Source organism: Malaclemys terrapin, chromosome 3 (assembly GCF_027887155.1).
Source record: "Malaclemys terrapin pileata isolate rMalTer1 chromosome 3, rMalTer1.hap1, whole genome shotgun sequence".
Classification (NCBI taxonomy): domain Eukaryota; kingdom Metazoa; phylum Chordata; order Testudines; family Emydidae; genus Malaclemys; species Malaclemys terrapin.
Genome location: NC_071507.1, coordinates 81,339,261 through 81,357,592, shown reverse-complemented (window position 1 = coordinate 81,357,592; position 18,332 = coordinate 81,339,261). Strand labels below are relative to the sequence as shown.

The following is an 18,332-nucleotide window of genomic DNA, read 5'->3' as shown; positions in this document are numbered from 1 at the left end:
GAGATTTATTTACACAATTATTTATTTAAGTTTTGTATAAGTGTTATAGTTACCAGCCTAGAAGTTGCTCATGCCAAGTTACTGGCCAGGTATCTTGGTCATGAGGATGGAGCCGAGTTTGTGTCAGGTGCACCTGATGCTCCTGGAGGTTGGCAGCAGAACCAGAGACTCAAAGTTATTAGTCTTTAGAGTTTATTTTTATAGGAATTAATTTCTATGTTAGTTTATGGGGAGCTGTTTTATTTTACTGTTGCTGACTTAATTAGCAGATGGCACACATTTTTGTTTAAAGTGGCACATTTTTGGTGGCTTCACACTGTTTAAAGTTTGTGGTTTTTATTTTTTCAGGTGATGGGGTGGGTTCCAGTTTACCCTTCGGGGGTTTCTGGTTATTTACTTGACACATTTTTCGGCCGATGGATACTTTTTTTTTAGGCTGGCACCTTTTTAAACATTTATGTATATTAAGCATTTATTAGCATACATTCCATCCCTTAACCATGTTTTAATTTACTGTTTTCACCACTGTTAGGGTGTGTGCTAATTTATTTGAGACTTTCGGCCCTTTAATTACAGAGGGTGGGGGTCTGTCCTAGGAGCAGTTGAATGAAGTGAATTTTAAAGTATGGGGGCCAAATTATGAGGGGGTTACTGTTGGATTTTAAAGTATGGGGGCCAAATTATGAGGGGGTTATTGTTTCTTGGGGGAATCACTGTTAGTACCTTTTTTAATATCCCTGAGTACGGTTATCCAGCCAGTTATGCACCCACCTTATAGTAGCCCCATCTAATTTGTATTTGCCTAGTTTATCGATAAGAATATCATGCGAGACCGTATCAAATGCCTTACTAAAGTCTAGGTATACCACATCCCCAAGCAGCTAGTGGCTTATCTGCTGCTTCAACGTGTCTTGTCCTAACTTTGCCAGTGCACTAAAGTTGCCCAACAGGGTGAGAAGTGGTGAGGCAGATAGGTTGTTTTGCAATCCTCTAATATAGTTTTCTTACACACTGGTACATTTCAACAATAGATAAATAAGCCCAATGTATTAGAAACAGCTAGTACGACAACACAGAAACAACTAGGAGCTAAAGTTGGGGTGGGGTTGGGAAAGAGCTACGTGGTTTATATAGACTACAAACCACAGACTTTGATGGAGTGTCCAAACTGGTTTTTACAAAAGGTGCTAACGACTTCAAATTAATAACTCAAAGTAAAAAAAACCCAAATGTATAATCATACCCAGGGCTTGTCTATGCTATGGGGGACTATACCAGCATAGCTACATCACCCCGGCTATGCTGGCGTAACCTTGTAGCAGAGATGGAGCCTACACTGACGGAAGGGGTTTCTCTGTTGCTGTAGGAACACCATCTCTTGGAGCAACAGCAGCTACATTGATGGAAGCATTCTTCCATCAACCTAGCTGCGTCTACACTGGGGGTTAGATTAGCATAGCTACATCACTCTGGGATGAGGATTTTTCATACCCCTGAGAGAGACAGCTATGTCAACCTAAAATTTAAGCATAAACCATGCCCCATAAAGTGGCCAGCACAAAATAGTGGAATCTGCTCTATCATCAGTCCTTTGTCTTGCATTTTGACAATATAGGCTGCTTATTTGAGCAGTAAATGATTCTGCCATTTAGTTTTACAGAACATGGGGGGGCCAAAGAGACCTCTACTAGCTGACACGGTCTAGGGGATGAGTACCATGAGCCAAGCTAATGTACCGCTACTGGCTGCAGGCACATCTCTGTGGCCCCTGGGTGGGGGAAAGAGAGGGAGGTGGCTCTGTCCACTGCCCCCACCCCCAGCAGCATCCCCACAGCTCCCATTGGCCGGTTCCCATCCAATGGGAGCTGCGGGGGCGGAGCTTGTGGGCATGGGCAGCACACAGAGACACACTGTCCCTCTCCCCACCAGGGGTGCGCAGAGACGTGCCAGCTTGCAGGAGCAGCGTGGGGCTATGGCAGGCAAGCAGGCAGCCTGCCTGAGCCCTGCTGCACCGCTGGACAGGAACCACCTGTGGTAAGCACCTCCCGGCTGGAGCCTGCACCTCACACCTCCTCCTGTACCACAACCCCTTGCCCCAGGTCAGAATCCCCTCTTGTACCAAACTCCCTCCCAGAGCCCACACCCCTCATCCGCTCCTGTACCCCAACACTCTGCCCCAGCCTGGAGTCCCCTCCTGCACCCAAAATCCCTCCCAGAAAGAAACTAATATAACAGCTATTCTAAGGTAAGAAGTAGGCTATTTTGAATTAACTTAATTATATTCTACATGTTTTAAGACTGAAATGTAACCACAGAACGGCTTTATGTTAATTAAAAGGCAAATTTAGTATAGTGTTAATAGCCTCAATGCTATAATTGTAATAACTTTGTTTTAAATTAGGAAAAAGACTTGTATATGGGGGCCCCACAAAATCTAATAGCCCCAGGCCCACAGGAGAGTTAATCCGGCCCTGCCTGCGGTGTGTAAAAATATTCCCCCTTTTGATTATGTACAAATGAGCATTAGAGTAAAGACCTGCTTGGACTATAGTTTATATTTGAGAGATTTTAAAGGGAAAACTGTCGTCTTAATAATATAGCGTAAACGAAGTTTTTTATGTATGTTACTACTTATACACTGAAGCACAAGACTGGATTATCCTCATCTTTTTGGCTTGCATAGCTCTCCATATGAAGTAACATGAGCCACTTTAAAGAGAGGTTAAATATAAAGAATGCTTAATTTAAAGAACTGGGCAGGGGAGCAGACCCTGAGGCAGGCGTAAACGTTCTCAAACTATGGAATAGGAGAAAAAAAATCAAAATCAAAGCTGTAATGTGATTTTCTGTGCACGTGTTTGGGAGGGTTCTTGATTACAGGGGCAGTTTACATTACACTCGATATCAAACTTTAGACTCAGTACTATACTGAGCTCCTGTTGCAGCTCAGATAACGTGCTGTGACCTGTGCTTTCAAAAGTTAGAGTTTGGATAAAGAAACAATATTAGGCAAATCTCAGCACTATTTTAATATAATATACTGGAGTTTCTCCCTCTTTACCCCTTCACACTCAAAAAAGTAGCACATCTGTTCTGTCTCCACATGACTGGATTTTCAGTCAAAATCTCTTGATCAGGACTAAAACCCCTACGCTTGGCTTTTAGTACTACTTCAACATAAATAAAACTCACTTCACAGTGTAACTTTCCTAAGAAAAAGGAATATAACTTTCTCCGCGTACCAGGCCACTCGAGGAATCCTCCAAAAGCCTGTGTTAAGCCTTTCAGCCAAAGTGTCTTTTCAACCAGAAGTTCAAAATCTATGGCTGGCAAATTCTGGAGCAGGACAGAAGCAATTAATACCCAGGGGCTCAGAACCATGTTTTCTATCTGTAGAAGCTCCATTTTGTAGGCTACATCAGTGACAAAGTCCTGGATATCCTCAGATAGCCTTTGGGGAAGATGCCTGAAAGGAAAAGTCCAAATGACAATATATATTACAAGCAAGAAGCAGCTCTACATCCTAGGATATAATTTATATCCTAATCCCATTAGTCCTGTACTGTACCCATATATGTATGTTCTCTCACGTAGATACTCTTCTGCCCATTTTACCCACAGTATAGCACCTAACACATTTGGGCAATTATGCAAGTACACGACACCTAAATTATGAAGCAAGGCCTCCAGATATAAGCAAGAATTATGTTAACTGATTACAAAAAATAATTCAAAACCTCCCACTTTATTGAAAAGATTCCAAAAATACTATACAATGTGAAAATATATTGCTAATGCAGATTATTTGTTTGCATTATAGCAAAGAAATATCACACCTGCCAGGATAAAGCAGCTCAGAAGGAGGGGACCTTTCTGGACTCTATGTCCAGCTTAGGGAGAATGGTTGTTTTTGTGGATTTATGCAATATAAACAGATATTTGCAACTCCATGGGAAAAGGTAAATTTTGCAGCTATTAACGTGGTTACATACTTGAATTATGTATGGGGCTTTGATTTTGGGTATTAAACAACGGTAAACTCTTCACTCTCTCCAGAATGCTCTATTGCATAAACACTCTCTCACACACTTAACTCCTTAACTACATTACACTCCCATCACACCATCTCTTTTAGACACTCTAAATGATTGGAAGCCAAAGTTGGTTTGTAAAGAGAATGTAGTAAATTTCCAGAGTCGGCCTGAGGTTCTTTCTGCCCCATGCAAAGTAGAAAAATCTTTCCTCCTTACAGCTGTAGTGTCTGCTTTCCCTGTGTGTGGTAGAGAGAGACATGGATGAATATGAGCTGGAGGAAGCAGAGTCCAGACAAGACAGAGGTGATGATAGCATGCAGGGGGAAAAGCATCTAGATGGTCAGAATAGCAACTGTATTCCCTACTATTGTGGGGATTCATCCATTCTTTGCCCAAGAGGTGCTTTTAAATATCCAATTTCACATGGATTTTTAGGAGAAGTGGGCAGCTAAACACTGAAATCCAGGGTGGATGAGAATTGATTTTAATTTTTTTTAATTGGATTTTTTTTAAATTTAAGTAAGTTTCTTTTCAAAAATAATTTATTTAATATTAAAATTATTAATGCCTAAATTTATTATAATCTCTTAAAACACTGAAACAGAAAATGGATATGCTGAATCCATGAGCCTCATCAAAACGTTTGAGTTAAAGTCTGCTTTTCCGATATAAAGAGAATCAGGGCGGGAAAAAAATCTAACTTTTGAAGTCAAGCGTTATAAATAGGTCATGTACTATATTAAAGGCTTGATCCTGTGGGGGATGCAGGGGCTGTACTTCTGAGTGCAAGAGACTGGCAAAGTGATCACCGGCATTGTGACCCAGGGCCTCTGATTCCAGGAGGCACCATCACATATCTCGACAGGATCATCCATTGAGCTCACCTGGGTGGTCTCATATTTCTTGTTTTATAGCTTCTCTCTACCTGAGCTCTGATTGGCTCAGTTCTCAATTTAAAGACAGTCACATCACTGAACTGGGAGAAGTCACTAGCTAACTACCCGGAACCAGAGTTTATCGCAGTGCTAAACCAGCAATTGACAGCAGTAGCTGCTTCCACAGGCACAGAAAGAATATTTTCTTCATTTGCGCTAATTCATTCAAAGTTGAGAAAAATCGATTGGCAGTTCAAAAAGCAGGAAAACTTGTCTCTCTCTTCCTGTCTATGAATAAAAATTAAGATGAAGGGGATGAGATCTACTAGTTTTAAAAGACTGGAGGACAGTGTAAGTAACTTAGGACACTGTCTAATTTTCAAGCAACTTAGGCAAGTAGGAACTTAAGCTCCAGTCACTTCCACTTAGGCATATTTGAAAGTTTTCCCAGGCTGACCTGAAATAATTAGTTTAATTCACAGACCACAGTTAATCTTTCTGTTTAATAAATCATTTAGTTTTACATGTGCTATATGTTTTGATAAGAAGTTTATGTACCCAAAATCTTACATACTAAAAATAGACAATTAAGTATCTGAAAATATTAAGCCATATAAAATTGTATATAATTATAGTGTATAGTAGCAAAAAGATGTTCCAAACCTAACCTAAACACTCTATTTAGTTGTAAATCAACATGTTTTAATGGTTATATCAACCAATGAAAATGCACGTTTAAAAAAAAAAGTCACTGAAGTATAAATGGAAAAGTTGATTAACATCAATGGATTTAAATCAAGGCTCTCCACTTAGTGATTTAAATCAATCCACCGTGCTTACATCTGCATCCAGAAATGCAGTTGTGATTCTCTCTCCAGTGCAGAATTTTCCACACTTACAAATGCCACTGGGACCTCTAGTTTAGAATATTGCAACATGCTTTATGTGGGGCTCTCCTTGAAGGCCACTTGGAAGATACAGTTGATGCAGATTGCCGCTGCCAGTCTATTTGGAGGTGCCAGACACAAGGAACACAGTACCCCAGTTCAAAGACTGCACTGGATTCCTAATTGCTCTAGGATACAGTATTGATCTCACTCTATAAACAGGAATCCCTACATACCATAGTGCTCTGGTACAAGGGCATATAGGGAGGGTTGAACCTGCTGCCACTCCAATTCCTTCTCAGCCACGGAAGTCAAACATGAGACTCTGAGGTAGAAGGGAAGGAGAGTGGGGAGTGGAGCACCCAAAGAGAGACCCACATCTCAAAGATCTCCAGTTACTGTCCAAGGTAAGTAACCTCTCCTCCTTCCTAAGCAGTAGCAGCACAGAGGAGGGTGCTGAGAAGGTGGATTCAGTACAAATCACAGAACAGCATCATCAAAAGCTGCGTCAGCTCTGGAAGCAGTCACAAGAGTGTAGTGTTGGGAGAATGTGTGTACTGAAGCTCAGGTGACTGCCCTGCAGATGGCTTGGATAGATGTGTTTCTCAGCAGGGCTACAGAGATAAATTGAGCCCTGGTGGAGCGAGCTACAACTCTTGGAGGGCGGCTTTGTCACAGGTTAAGATGCATCCTGCAGCCCCTTTGGATAGTGTTTGAATGCAAATTTCCTGTCCTTTCACACATTCTACAATTGAGATAAAAAAAACTGAGTAATGCCCTAAAAGGACCTAATCCTGTCTAGGAAAAAGGCAAGAGTTCTTCTTATATCCAGTGTATGAAGGCTCATTTCTTCTCTTGAAGAGTGAGGCTTGGGATAAACACACCAGTAGGTGAATCTCCTGGCTGATGTGGAATTCTGAGGAAACCTTAGGGAGGACGAGGGTGTGGACATAGTGTTACCTTGTCACAGAAGAACACCATGTGCGGCAGGTCAGCCATCAAGACTCCATACACCCCTGCCCTCCTGGCTGAGAAATGAGGTTTTATGAGACAGATGGAGGAGGGAACAGTTCACCTGACAGGTTCAAAAAGGGGGTTTCCTCAGTACACTGAGGACTAAGTTAACATCCCAGGACATCCCAGGATGGAGTTGGTTCTTTAACTGGAGGGAAGAGGTTGAAGATACCTTTGAAAAGCCTCATCATAGCTGGGTGGGTGAAGACTGAAAACCCGTCAATGGGAGAGGGGGAGTCAGAGGATAAGCATATAGCAGTACGCAAGGCCAAGAAATGAATAGGGAATCTCCCATTGAGTTGCGGCTGTACCCTCTTCTTGAACAGAATCAGCTGCACTTTGCATTGGATTGAGTTGCAAAGAGAACTATCTGTGGATGGCCCCAGGTAAGACATATCTTCGAATACCTCATTGTTCAACTCCCACTTGTGATCGATGCTGAAGTGTCTGTTAGAGACTCTGCCACTGTGGTCTGTAGCACTGGTAAATAAACCGCTGAGATCTGTATGCGGTGCAATATGCACCACTTCCATAGTTTTATGGATTCAGTGGATAATTATCAGGGTCTTGCTCCCGTCGATTGATAATACATTGCTGCTCTGTTGCCCAGAATTATTCTAATTGAGTGGCCCCTGATGTGTGGAAACAACTGCTAGCAAATGCAACAAACCGCTCTGAGCTCTAGTACATTGATATGAAGGATAACCTCCTGAGGGGTCCACTTGGCATGATTTATGAAGTTTTGAAAGTGTGTGCCCCATGCTGTCAGGGAAGTGTCTGTGGTGATGATCCTTGAAGGAGTGGACTGTCAGAAGTGAACTCCTATGCACGCTTTCCACCAGTTTAGAGAATTGAGGTATGGGCATCTGCTTGTATAGGTTGTGTCTGTTGGGTGTGTAAATGGTTGAGCACCAGAACTGAAGACACCTGGAGTGCAGTCTTGCTAAGGATGTTACAAATGTACTAGCTGCCATATGGCTCAGAACTCAAGGACAAGTTCTTGCTGTGGTTTGTGGGCTCTGTTGTACTGTTCAGATGAGGCTGGATATAGTGTTGAATCTGCTCCTCGGCAGGTAAGCTCTGGCAGTACAGGAGTCTGTAGTGGTCCTGACTGAGTCTATTCATTGAGTGGATGAGAGAGTAGCCTTTTCCGCATTGAGGGGAAGGCCCAATCAGTGGAACAGAGATTGTGTCCTACTGGTTGCTGTCTGAGCTTTGAGGAATAATGATCTTTCAGGAGCCAATCATGCAGGTAGAGAAAAATGATTACTCCTATCTGACAAAGATGAGCTGTGGGGGCAGATAAGACTTTGGTACATACTCCTGGAACGGTGAAAAAGCTGAAATGTAGGATGTGATACCGACAGTGGTCTCTGCCCACCACAAAGCATAGGATATGTCTCGGTGAAGGATACATGGCTAAATGGAAATAAGCATCCTGGTGGTCAAGGGAGACAAACCAATCCCACAGGCCCACAGAAGGAATGATCACTGCTAGGGTCACCATTCTGTAATGCTGCGTGTGGACAAAGGTGATGAGTGTACTGACATCCAGAATTGATCTCCACCCCATTTTTCTTTGGGACCAGAAATCACATTGAATCCTTTCCCAACAAAGTCCGGTGGGACAGGTTTGATCGGCCCCAGTGTTCGGGGGATTGTACCTCCTGCCTCAGAAGACTCTTATGAGAGGAGTCCATGAAGAAGGGGAGGGAGGAGGCAAGGGAGCAAAAAAGTTGAACTGGATGGAGTACCTGTAGATACAACTTCCAAGATCCATCTGTCCGAGATGACGAGCTCCCAGGAAGACAGAAAATGACAGAGATGGTCCCCCATCAGAGTGAAGAGGAGATATGAGCAATGTAGAATGTGGAGCAGGAGCAAGATGATGACCCTCAACCAGTAGGTCAAGATGGTCATTTTGAGGATGTCACTGACTGGGAGGTCACAGAAGATGACGCTTTCCTAGTGAATGGGGGACCCAGTTGTTCTTGTGAGTTGGTAATGTAGCTGATGACAGCATTGAGTCATCTGTGATCTACTTTACTTTCCCTTTGCTGTAGGTGTACAGATGGCAAGAGGTCCTAGCATTGCCCAGGAGTCCTTAAAAGAGTGAAGGGAGCCATCTGTGGTATCACTGAATCACTTGTGTCCCTCAAAGGGAACGTCCTTGATAGTGTTTTATACCTCTCGAAGCAGATCAGAGGACTGCAGCCAAGAAGCTTGGTGCATGAACTGGCGTAGCCATGGATCAAGCAGCTGTGTTGGCAGCATTAAGTGAGGCCTGGGGAGATACCTTGGAAATTGTCTGGCCTTGTTATGAGGGCTTGAAATTGTTCCCTCTGATCCTGTGGCACATATTCAATAAAAGATGAGCATTTGAAATAGTTTGTAAAAATTGGACTTCACCTTCAGGGCTTGGTAATTGCCTACTCTGAACTGCAGCATGGCAGAAGAGTAGCTTTTTTGTCCCAAAAGATCAAGTCTTTTTAGTTTTTTATTGGAAGGCATAGAACGGAACTGGTGTTTTCTGTTCTACTCATTGACGGGTGCAGGATGGGAGAAGAGACATGCCCATCCTTTGAGTGCTATGCAGTATTTTTTATCTGCCCATTTACATGTAGATAGTATAACAGCTGGGATTTGCCACACAAAACATGCAGGTGCCAGAAGAGTATCATCAATGGGTAAGGCAATTTTGCCGAGGAGGTGTGTAAAGAATGTCTAGCAAGGAGTGTTGGGGCTCCTATACCTCCTCCAACAGAATGTGCAGGGTCTCAGCTGTAAATTTCATAAAGTCCTGAAATCGTCAGCATAAGACAGTGGGAGGCATGACAGCCTTGTCTGGTGAGGAGAAGGATTTGGCGATGCTCCTTCTTCTGCAGTTGGCTCTTGCTCCCCTGTAAGATCCTGCTGTGTGGAAGGACCCAAGGATGGCAGTAGTTTTTCTTGACATGCTCTCTTATGAGATGGGGCCGTGTATAAACTGGTCACCATAAAGGGCCTAACAGTTCCAATAAGCCCACTGTGGTGTAGCACAAAGGAAGGGAGCAGGACCCAATGGTTGTCCTTGCCAGAGTTGTTGGGTGCATCCCCTATTAGGACTTTCATCAAGGTGTACCTCAAGTGAGGGAGGTTGAAAAGGAGAACCTTGTATAGACACTTCTGAATCAGATGAAGTGTCATCTTCTGTGTTAAGTGGAGGGGAAAATGGCTTTGATACTGGTGGTCAAGCCAGTATCAGGGCCTGGAAGGGATTCTGTAATTGCTTTGATACTGGAGCTTGAGAAGAGTGCTGAGTTAGTATCGACTGGAAGTGTGTCTGTGTACCCTCAAATAATTTTTGAGGGACAAGAGGCCCTGGCAGTATCAGAGGGTGAGACACAATTAAAGAGGGTAACATAGGGTAAGTAGGCTCTGGAAGGTGAGACAATACCGGTGTGAAGTGTCTCTTGGTACCCCTCAGCAATGGTGATTCAGGCTCCTCCAAAATCTGAGGGTTTTCCTGGGTTAAAAAACTGGACAGTACTGGGGGCTCCAGTTAAGAAACATTTGGAGCCAGAATGTGCGGTGGTACTGCAGATGCTACCAAAATATGATCGGGGCATCCTTCACCTCTGGTTGCTGGAAGCAGTACTGATGACAATTTCAACTTTGGTTCTGGAGTCCTTGTGTCTTGGAGAGACAGAGTCTGGTGCCAATGCAGGTACAGTTTCTCAATATGCAGCATGATATTCTTAGCTGGTGCTATCTCAGTACTGGAGGGGATGGGAGCCTCAGCTGTACCTGTAATGGGATGCAAGGTCTCCTGAGACCCAGCCTGAGGGGGTGACTCTTCTTCTCCCTCATACAAGGGCCTATATGCCTAGGCACAAGGATGTCTAGGGCGCAGGTGCAGACCCATGGACACTGCTGACAAAAGTCTCCAATCCAAGTGCATGGGCGTGAACATATCCTGATGTGAGGCCCTCTGAGGGATGCTACTTGAAGAAGCGACAAAGAGTCTTGCGGCACCTTATAGACTAACAGACGTATTGGAGCATATGCTTTCATGGGTGAATACCCACTTCGTCAGACGCATGTCATATTCACCCACGAAAGCTTATGCTCCAATACGTCTGTTAGTCTATAAGGTGCCACAGGAGACTCTGTCGCTTTTTACCGATCCAGACTAACAAGGCTATCCCTCAGATTCTTGAAGAAGAATTACCATCTTCCAGGATTTTTCCTAATGAGCATGATTGTGAGGTTAGCAATTTGGTTTTTGTCACATGTTGAGGATCAAAATACTGTTAAAATTTGCATACCAACAGTCTTTGGAAGCAAGGACATGAAAGGTTAATAATATGATTGCCTGCAATACTATACACAAACATTTTCTAAATCAAAGAAAAATGAAGTAGGAAAACACAACACTATATCAAGTATTCCACTTTTCTGTTATATTAGTGCAGCATGTGCAACATTCATAAAAATACAGTTGGGAATATTTTGTTAAATCTTAATGCCATTAAAACAATAGCTTCATAAAGACACTAAATGCTTGGGGCTATAACATCTGTTATCCTCAAACAAAAGCCATGAAAATCTTAAATTCCAGATATCAAATTGGGAAACCATTCATCTTGTCAGAAAATTACCACTTCTTGACACAAGGACACACATTGTCTGCAATGATGAAGAAGGCAATGGGAGGGGCCGGGGAGGGGAAGTTTTGAAATGGTGAAACAACTGAGATACTTCAGTTACTGACAGCTCTTAATGGTAGAGTCTAGCATGGCACATACATCACCATAATCTTGAATAGGGTACTCAACAACATTCACAAAACAAGCAACAAATAATGAGCTTCTTCAGAAATACCTGATCATTTGAGTCACACCATCTCCTGACTTTTACAGAAACATGGCTGAGCTGCCAGAATAATCAGATCAAGTAGAGGGGAGGAGAAAGAAAGAACCTGACCTGCTCAGAGCATGGAGATGAAAAGAAAAATGCTACTCTCCAGCCTTAGCTATTTTACATGAGTCAAAAAACAAACAAATGATAGATTTGATCACAAACTGTTGGGAGATCAGATGTTCTGGTACCTTGGGACCAAGCGATAAGGACACCGATCGATTCTCCCAGAGGCCAATGTTCTGAGCGACACAGGCTGCCCAAAATACACATGTATGCTTCCAAAATTGTCGCTGAGGATTTTTCTGGCTTTCAACAACCCCTGAAGTGTGAAGAGGGGAAAAATGTGAGTTGATATTATAGGGATATACAGACAGGCAAATACACTGTATTATTATTGAATATATTTACATACAGATGTAGACTCTTTTGGCTTAGGGACTCCTAAAAGTTCATATGCATAGAGGGATTCTTCTAATATCCTCTCATAGCTGATGCTGATTGGAACAAGGTAGGTGTCAAAAACCTCTCGTTTAAAAAATGGCTCCATCACAATACTGAGAAGACCTGTAAATAGGTGGGTGAGAGGGGGGAAAAAAAAAACAAAAAAAACAACAACAACATTCTGAGTCTTCTGGAAAGGAAATTAAGCCAAATTGCAATTGAAAGGAGGCATCTGGTTGTGTACTAATAGACAAAAACTATGTTATAAGATACACATTGTGCTCACACTATGCAGATGCAAGCATAAGCCAAAGTTGCTGTCTGTACTTTAAAACAATGCAAATGAAAAGTTACATTTGATCAAATACCTGTGCTGTATTTACACAGCAATACTACTGCTTTGCATTCACATAGCATATTCCATCCAGCGACCTCTCAGCACTTCTACAAACGTAAGTTAAATTTCACAACACTTCTGTGATGATAAATAATTGTTGTTACACCCATTGCAGATGGGAAGCAGGGAGAGGTTAAGTGATTTGCCTCAGGCCACACAGGGAGGCAGTGAGAGCCAGGAATCTTGTTCGTTTCTAGTATTTGTATTGCTGTTACATCTAGCAGCCCCAGTCACAGACCAGGAGCCCCTTGTGCCAGGATGTGTACAACACAACACTAACCTGTAGAGTAGGCTGGTCTGGAGGCCTACAGGAAGATTCCATACAGCTCCTGAATTTGTCCACTCCACAACAGACCTGCTCTACAAAATGGTGTCCTCTGTGCAGTGTGACCTCACACACACCTGATGTGTGATGTTCTGCTGTTTGAAGCACACCCTATTGCTTCTGTATGTGGCCCGCAGAGGTGCCGCACAACTACACATGGTCACTGAAGATGTTGGACCACCTTGCTCCTCTCCCATGTTCTATTGTTTTGGTTCTCCTCTCCCCGCACATAAAGACAATAAGAACATAAGAACGGCCGTACCAAGTCAGACCAAAGGTCCATCTAGCCCAGTATCCTGTCTACTGACAGTGGCCAATGCCACGTGTCCCAGAGGGAGTGAACCTAACAGGCAATGATCAAGTGATCTCTCTCCTGCCATCCATCTCCATCCTCTGACAAACAGAGGCTAGGGACACCATTCCTTACCCATCCTGGCTAATAGCCATTAATGGACTTAGAACTGGATAAATCCATGGTGGTTCTTTTAAACGCTGTTATAGCCCTAGCCTTCACAACCTCCTCAGGTAAGGAGTTCCACAAGTTGACTGTGCACTGTGTGAAGAACTTCCTTGTATTTGTTTTAAACATGCTGCCTATTAATTTCATTTGGTGACCCCTAGTTCTTGTATTATGGGAATAAGTAAACAACAACTTTTCCTTATCCACTTTCTCCACATCACTTATGATTTTATATACCTCTATCATATCCCCCCTTAGTCTCCTCTTTTCCAAGCTGAAGAGTCCTAGCCTCTTTAATCTCTCCTCATATGGGACCCGTTCCAAACCCCTAATAATTTTAGTTGCCCTTTTCTGAACCTTTTCTAGTGCCAGTATATCTTTTTTGAGATGAGGATACCACATCTGTACGCAGTATTCGAGATGAGGGCATACCATCGATTTATATAAGGGCAATAATATATTCTCAGTCTTATTCTCTATCCCCTTTTTAATGATCCCTAACATCCTGTTTGCTTTTTTGACCACCTCTGCACACTGCGCGGACATCTTCAGAGAACTATCCACAATGACTCCAAGATCTTTTTCCTGACTTGTAGCTAAATTAGCCCCCCATCATATTGTACGTATAGTTGGGGTTATTTTTTCCAATGTGCATTACTTTACATTTATCCACATTGTTGCCCAATCACTTCGTTTTGTGAGATCTTTTTGAAGTTCGTCACAGTCTGCTTTAGTCTTAACTATCTTGAGCAGTTTAGTATCATCTGCAAACTTTGCCACCTCACTGTTTACCCCTTTCTCCAGATTATTTATAAATAAATTGAATAGGATTGGTCTGAGGACTGACCCTTGGGGAATACCACTAGTTACCCCTCTCCATTCTGAGAATTTACCATTAATTCCTACCCTTTGTTCCCTGTCTTTTAACCAGTTCTCAGTCCATGAAAGGACCTTCCCTTTTATCCCATGACAGCTTAATTTACATAAGAGCCTTTGGTGAGGGACCTTGTCAAAGGCTTTCTGGAAATCTAAGTACACTATGTCCACTGGATCCCCCTTGTCCACATGTTTGTTGACCCCCTTCAAAGAAATCTAATACATTAGTAAGACACAATTTCCCTTTACAGAAACCATGTTAACTATTGCTCAACAGTTTGTTTTTCTAGGTGTCTGACAATTTTATTCTTAACTATTGTTTTGACTAATTTGCCCGGTACCGACGTTAGACTTACCGGTCTGTAATTGCCGGGATCTCCTCCAGAGCCCTTTTTAAAATATTGGTGTTACATTAGCTAACTTCCAGTCATTGGGTACAGAAGCGGATTTAAAGGACAGGTTACAAACCTTAGTTAATGGTTCTGCAACTTCATACTTGAATTCTTTCAGAACTCTTGGGTGAATGCCATCTGGTCCCGATGACTTGTTAATGTTAAGTTTATCAACTAATTCCAAAACCTCCTCTAGTGACACTTCAATCTGTGACAGTTCCTCAGATTTGTCACCTACAAAAGCCGGCTCAGGTTTGGGAATCTCCCTAACATCCTCAGCCGTGAAGACTGAAGCAAAGAATCGATTTAGTTTCTCTGCAATGACTATCGTCTTTAAGCGCTCCTTTTGTATCTCGATCATCAAGGGGCCCCACTGGTTGTTTAGCAGGCTTCCTGCTTCTGATGTACTTAAAAAATATTTTGTTATTACTTTTGGAGCTTTTGGCTAGCCGTTCTTCAAACTCCTCTTTGGCTTTTCTTATTACATTCTTGCACTTAATTTGGCAGTGTTTATGCTCCTTTCTATTTGCCTCACTAGGATCTGACTTCCACTTTTTAAAGGAAGTCTTTTATCTTTATGCTTCTTTTACATGGTTGTTAAGCCACGGTGGCTCTTTTTTAGTTCTTCTACTGTGTTTCTTAATTTGGGGTATACATTGAAGTTGGGCCTCTATTATGGTGTCTTTAAAAAGCGCCCATGCAGCTTGCAGGGATTTCACTTTAGTCACTGTACTTTTTAACTTCTGTTTAACTAGCCCCCTCAGTTTTGCATAGTTCCCCCTTTTGAAATTAAATGCCACAGTGTTGGGCTGTTGAGATGTTCTTCCCACCACAGGGATGTTGAATGCTTTTGTATTATGGTCACTATTTCCAAGCGGTCCTGTTATAGTTACCTCTTGGACCAGCTCCTGCGCTCCACTCAGGACTAAATCTAGAGTTGCCTCTCCCATTGTGGGTTCCCATATTAGCTGCTCCATGAAGCAGTCATTTAAAGTATCGAGAAATGTTATCTATGCATTTCGTCCTGAAGTGAAATGTTCCCAGTCAATAAGGTACTCTAGTGAAAATCCCCAAATTCAATAAAGATTTTAACTTTTTCAACCAACGTACCAAACTTTGGAGTCAAAGTCTTCGCTGTGCGGCTTCTGGTTCCCTCGAGAAAAAATTCAATTGGGGCATAGCCATTCTTCAAAACAAAACAAAAAAATAAGTTGGGGGGAGGGGTGAGAGAATCAATATGATAATGTTTCATCTTCTCTCTCCACATAGTAAAAAGGCTTATTTTAAGCTGGGAGCCACGCAAGTCTAATATCAAGCATCACTAAACCTACATTCATCCATCACCTCCAGTACAGCATATAGTTAAATTAACCAAATAAAGTTTTTCGCTTTAATGTATCTTTCAGAGAATGCATGTACCAGTAAGGTCAACTAATGCTTTAAAATGTACTTTTAAAAAAATTGTTCAGTAATTTATTTACCCGTAACATTGTTTTTACATATTCAGCAAAAACTGCCCAATAGAGTCTGTTCCCACCGAATGTACGTCGTATAAAAAAGGCACCTGACCTTCGTAGCAGCTCACCAACTATTTTCATTCCTAGGAAATCTGTGGGGAAAAAAACAAACACAAAACTCATTGATTGACTGTGCCACCTAATATTAATCTGTTTCCCTAAAGCTCTGACCTCCGCTATTGCCATAAAGGACTAATCCTTTGGGGATTTATTGAAAATATCTTCTATTAGCTTTCGAGCACCACACACACACACACACACACAAAATCTACAAACAGTGGGTCAAGTTTTTGGATTCTGCATTTATATGTGCAAAGGGGCACTTACAGTCTCAATGATCTCTTCTGACATTTAGATGATCAGACTTGAAAATCTGGTCATTGTTATACTGACTCAAAGTCCATAGTAGTTTCAGGCTTGGTCTATGCTACCAATTTATCTCAGTGTAACTACATCGCTCAGGGGTGTGGATTTTCCACACTCTTGAGCAACACAGTTATACTGACTGAACTCCCACACAGCACTATGTTGACAGGAAGGCTCCTGCTGTTGACATAGCTACTGCCTTTGCGGAGGTGGCATACTTATGCCGATAGGAAGAGCTTCTCCCTTCGGTGTAGGTAGTGTCTTCATTAAGCACTACAGTGCTGTAAATGCAGACAAACCCTCAGTAATCCTGAGAGAGCGCAACACGTCCATTTAAATATATTCGAATAGATCCATAGCTGATGTCAGTTGGCCTAGCTCTATTCAAGTCAATGAAACCAGGCCCATTTACAACAGTTGCTGGCTCATCAACTTTATGAAGAAGGGAAAATAGGAACTCGAAAGTACAGCTGTTATGTGTTTCCTAATCTTGAGGAATCAGGATTACCCCTTTCTGGGTTTTGGCAAGTTAGTTAGAACACTTGAAATATAACAATGAATTGTTTGGGGAGCCACATAATGCAGTTTGAAAAAAAAGTTTAACCTGTTAGATTCTAGGATCTTCCTCTGACGCACTATATTTGGGAACCTTTTAAGGTTGCACAGTGAATGTCAAAGTCAGTAAATACAAAAGTTACAGTTCCAACAGCAACATGAACTTGGTTGCCGTGAATATCTTGTATAACTTTATAGTACAGTACAGAGTAAACTATGAGAAAACACATATTAAGCTACACATCTCACTAGAAAGAGAGGAATAGAACATATACACGTGCAATACAGTCAGCTCAAAATTTCAACCTTAATTTCTGGTGACTAATCTTAACATATTAAAAATACATTTGGGATTTAATGTCTTAGGTTTAATAAAGAACAAAATCTGTAATCACCATTAGTGCTTAACACACCTTAAAACTTTAGTGTGTTGTAAGGCACAGTAAGTTCTTAAAACAGCTGAGGATCTAGCGTATATTGCAGTGCCATAAGTGATTTAGGGTGCATTCATTTTGGTCTAACTCTGCTCCCATTAACTTCAATGGGAGGAAAGTTAAGCTAATACAGAATTTTGAAAACTTTGTAAGACAGTACCACACCTATCATACAATGATAGGTGTATACCTAATATATAAAGTAATTGCCACATCTACAGCACCTTGCATGTGAAGAGCACAAAGTTAAGTCCCTAAGACTGATTGGTACCTACTGACATACTGAAAAGTGCATAATAAGGTCTCAGCTAAAGCTTGTTCAAAGTTCTCTCGTGGAATATTTTTCTGCTGGAAAATGCTAATTCGTCAAAAGCAAAACGTTCTGTGAGAATGTGTTGATTTTGACAAGTCTTAACAGAAATCAGAACAGGTTTCCAATTAAACCTTACGTGGTTCCCTGCCAGCTCGCCTGCCCCCCCCCCCCCCCCCCACCTTCAACTCCCAAGCAGCCTGCCTGGTGGGCTACAGGGAGCCCAACCTTCCAGTTCTCCACAGTTTGCTTGTTGCAGAGCCATGGCTTCCAGGACTTCCAGGCTCCTGCCTCCTCCTCCACAGCTTGCCTGCTCTCAGGGCTTCCCAGACTCCCAGCAACCCACCTAGAGAGCTACTCGGGCCTCTCATGGCCTAAGCTCCCTGGCTCCCCTGCAGCTTGCCTGGCGGGCAGCTTGGCATTTCATTTGTACAAAAATTTTCAAGATTTTGGATTTTCATCACAATTAGAGATTAAATTTTTTCCAAAACCTCACTTTTCTCAGGAGCAGTCAGCACCTTGCACCAGGTGCAAGGCACTTTACAAG

At 42.3% G+C, this 18,332-nt stretch overlaps 1 protein-coding gene across 3 annotated transcripts in view; it reads right to left on the bottom strand.

The window, feature by feature from the left end:
* Positions 1 to 18,332, bottom strand: part of GNPAT (glyceronephosphate O-acyltransferase) — a 52,649-nt gene that overhangs the window by 12,183 nt on the left and 22,134 nt on the right. For all 3 annotated transcript variants that reach the window (XM_054022932.1, XM_054022933.1, XM_054022934.1), the window contains exons 5-9: positions 16,085 to 16,212; positions 15,714 to 15,789; positions 12,125 to 12,276; positions 11,901 to 12,031; positions 3,243 to 3,466 (exon numbers count right to left, since the gene is read on the bottom strand). In XM_054022932.1, coding sequence (XP_053878907.1) covers positions 3,243 to 3,466; positions 11,901 to 12,031; positions 12,125 to 12,276; positions 15,714 to 15,789; positions 16,085 to 16,212 — 711 coding nt within the window. The remainder of the gene's footprint in view (positions 1 to 3,242; positions 3,467 to 11,900; positions 12,032 to 12,124; positions 12,277 to 15,713; positions 15,790 to 16,084; positions 16,213 to 18,332) is intronic.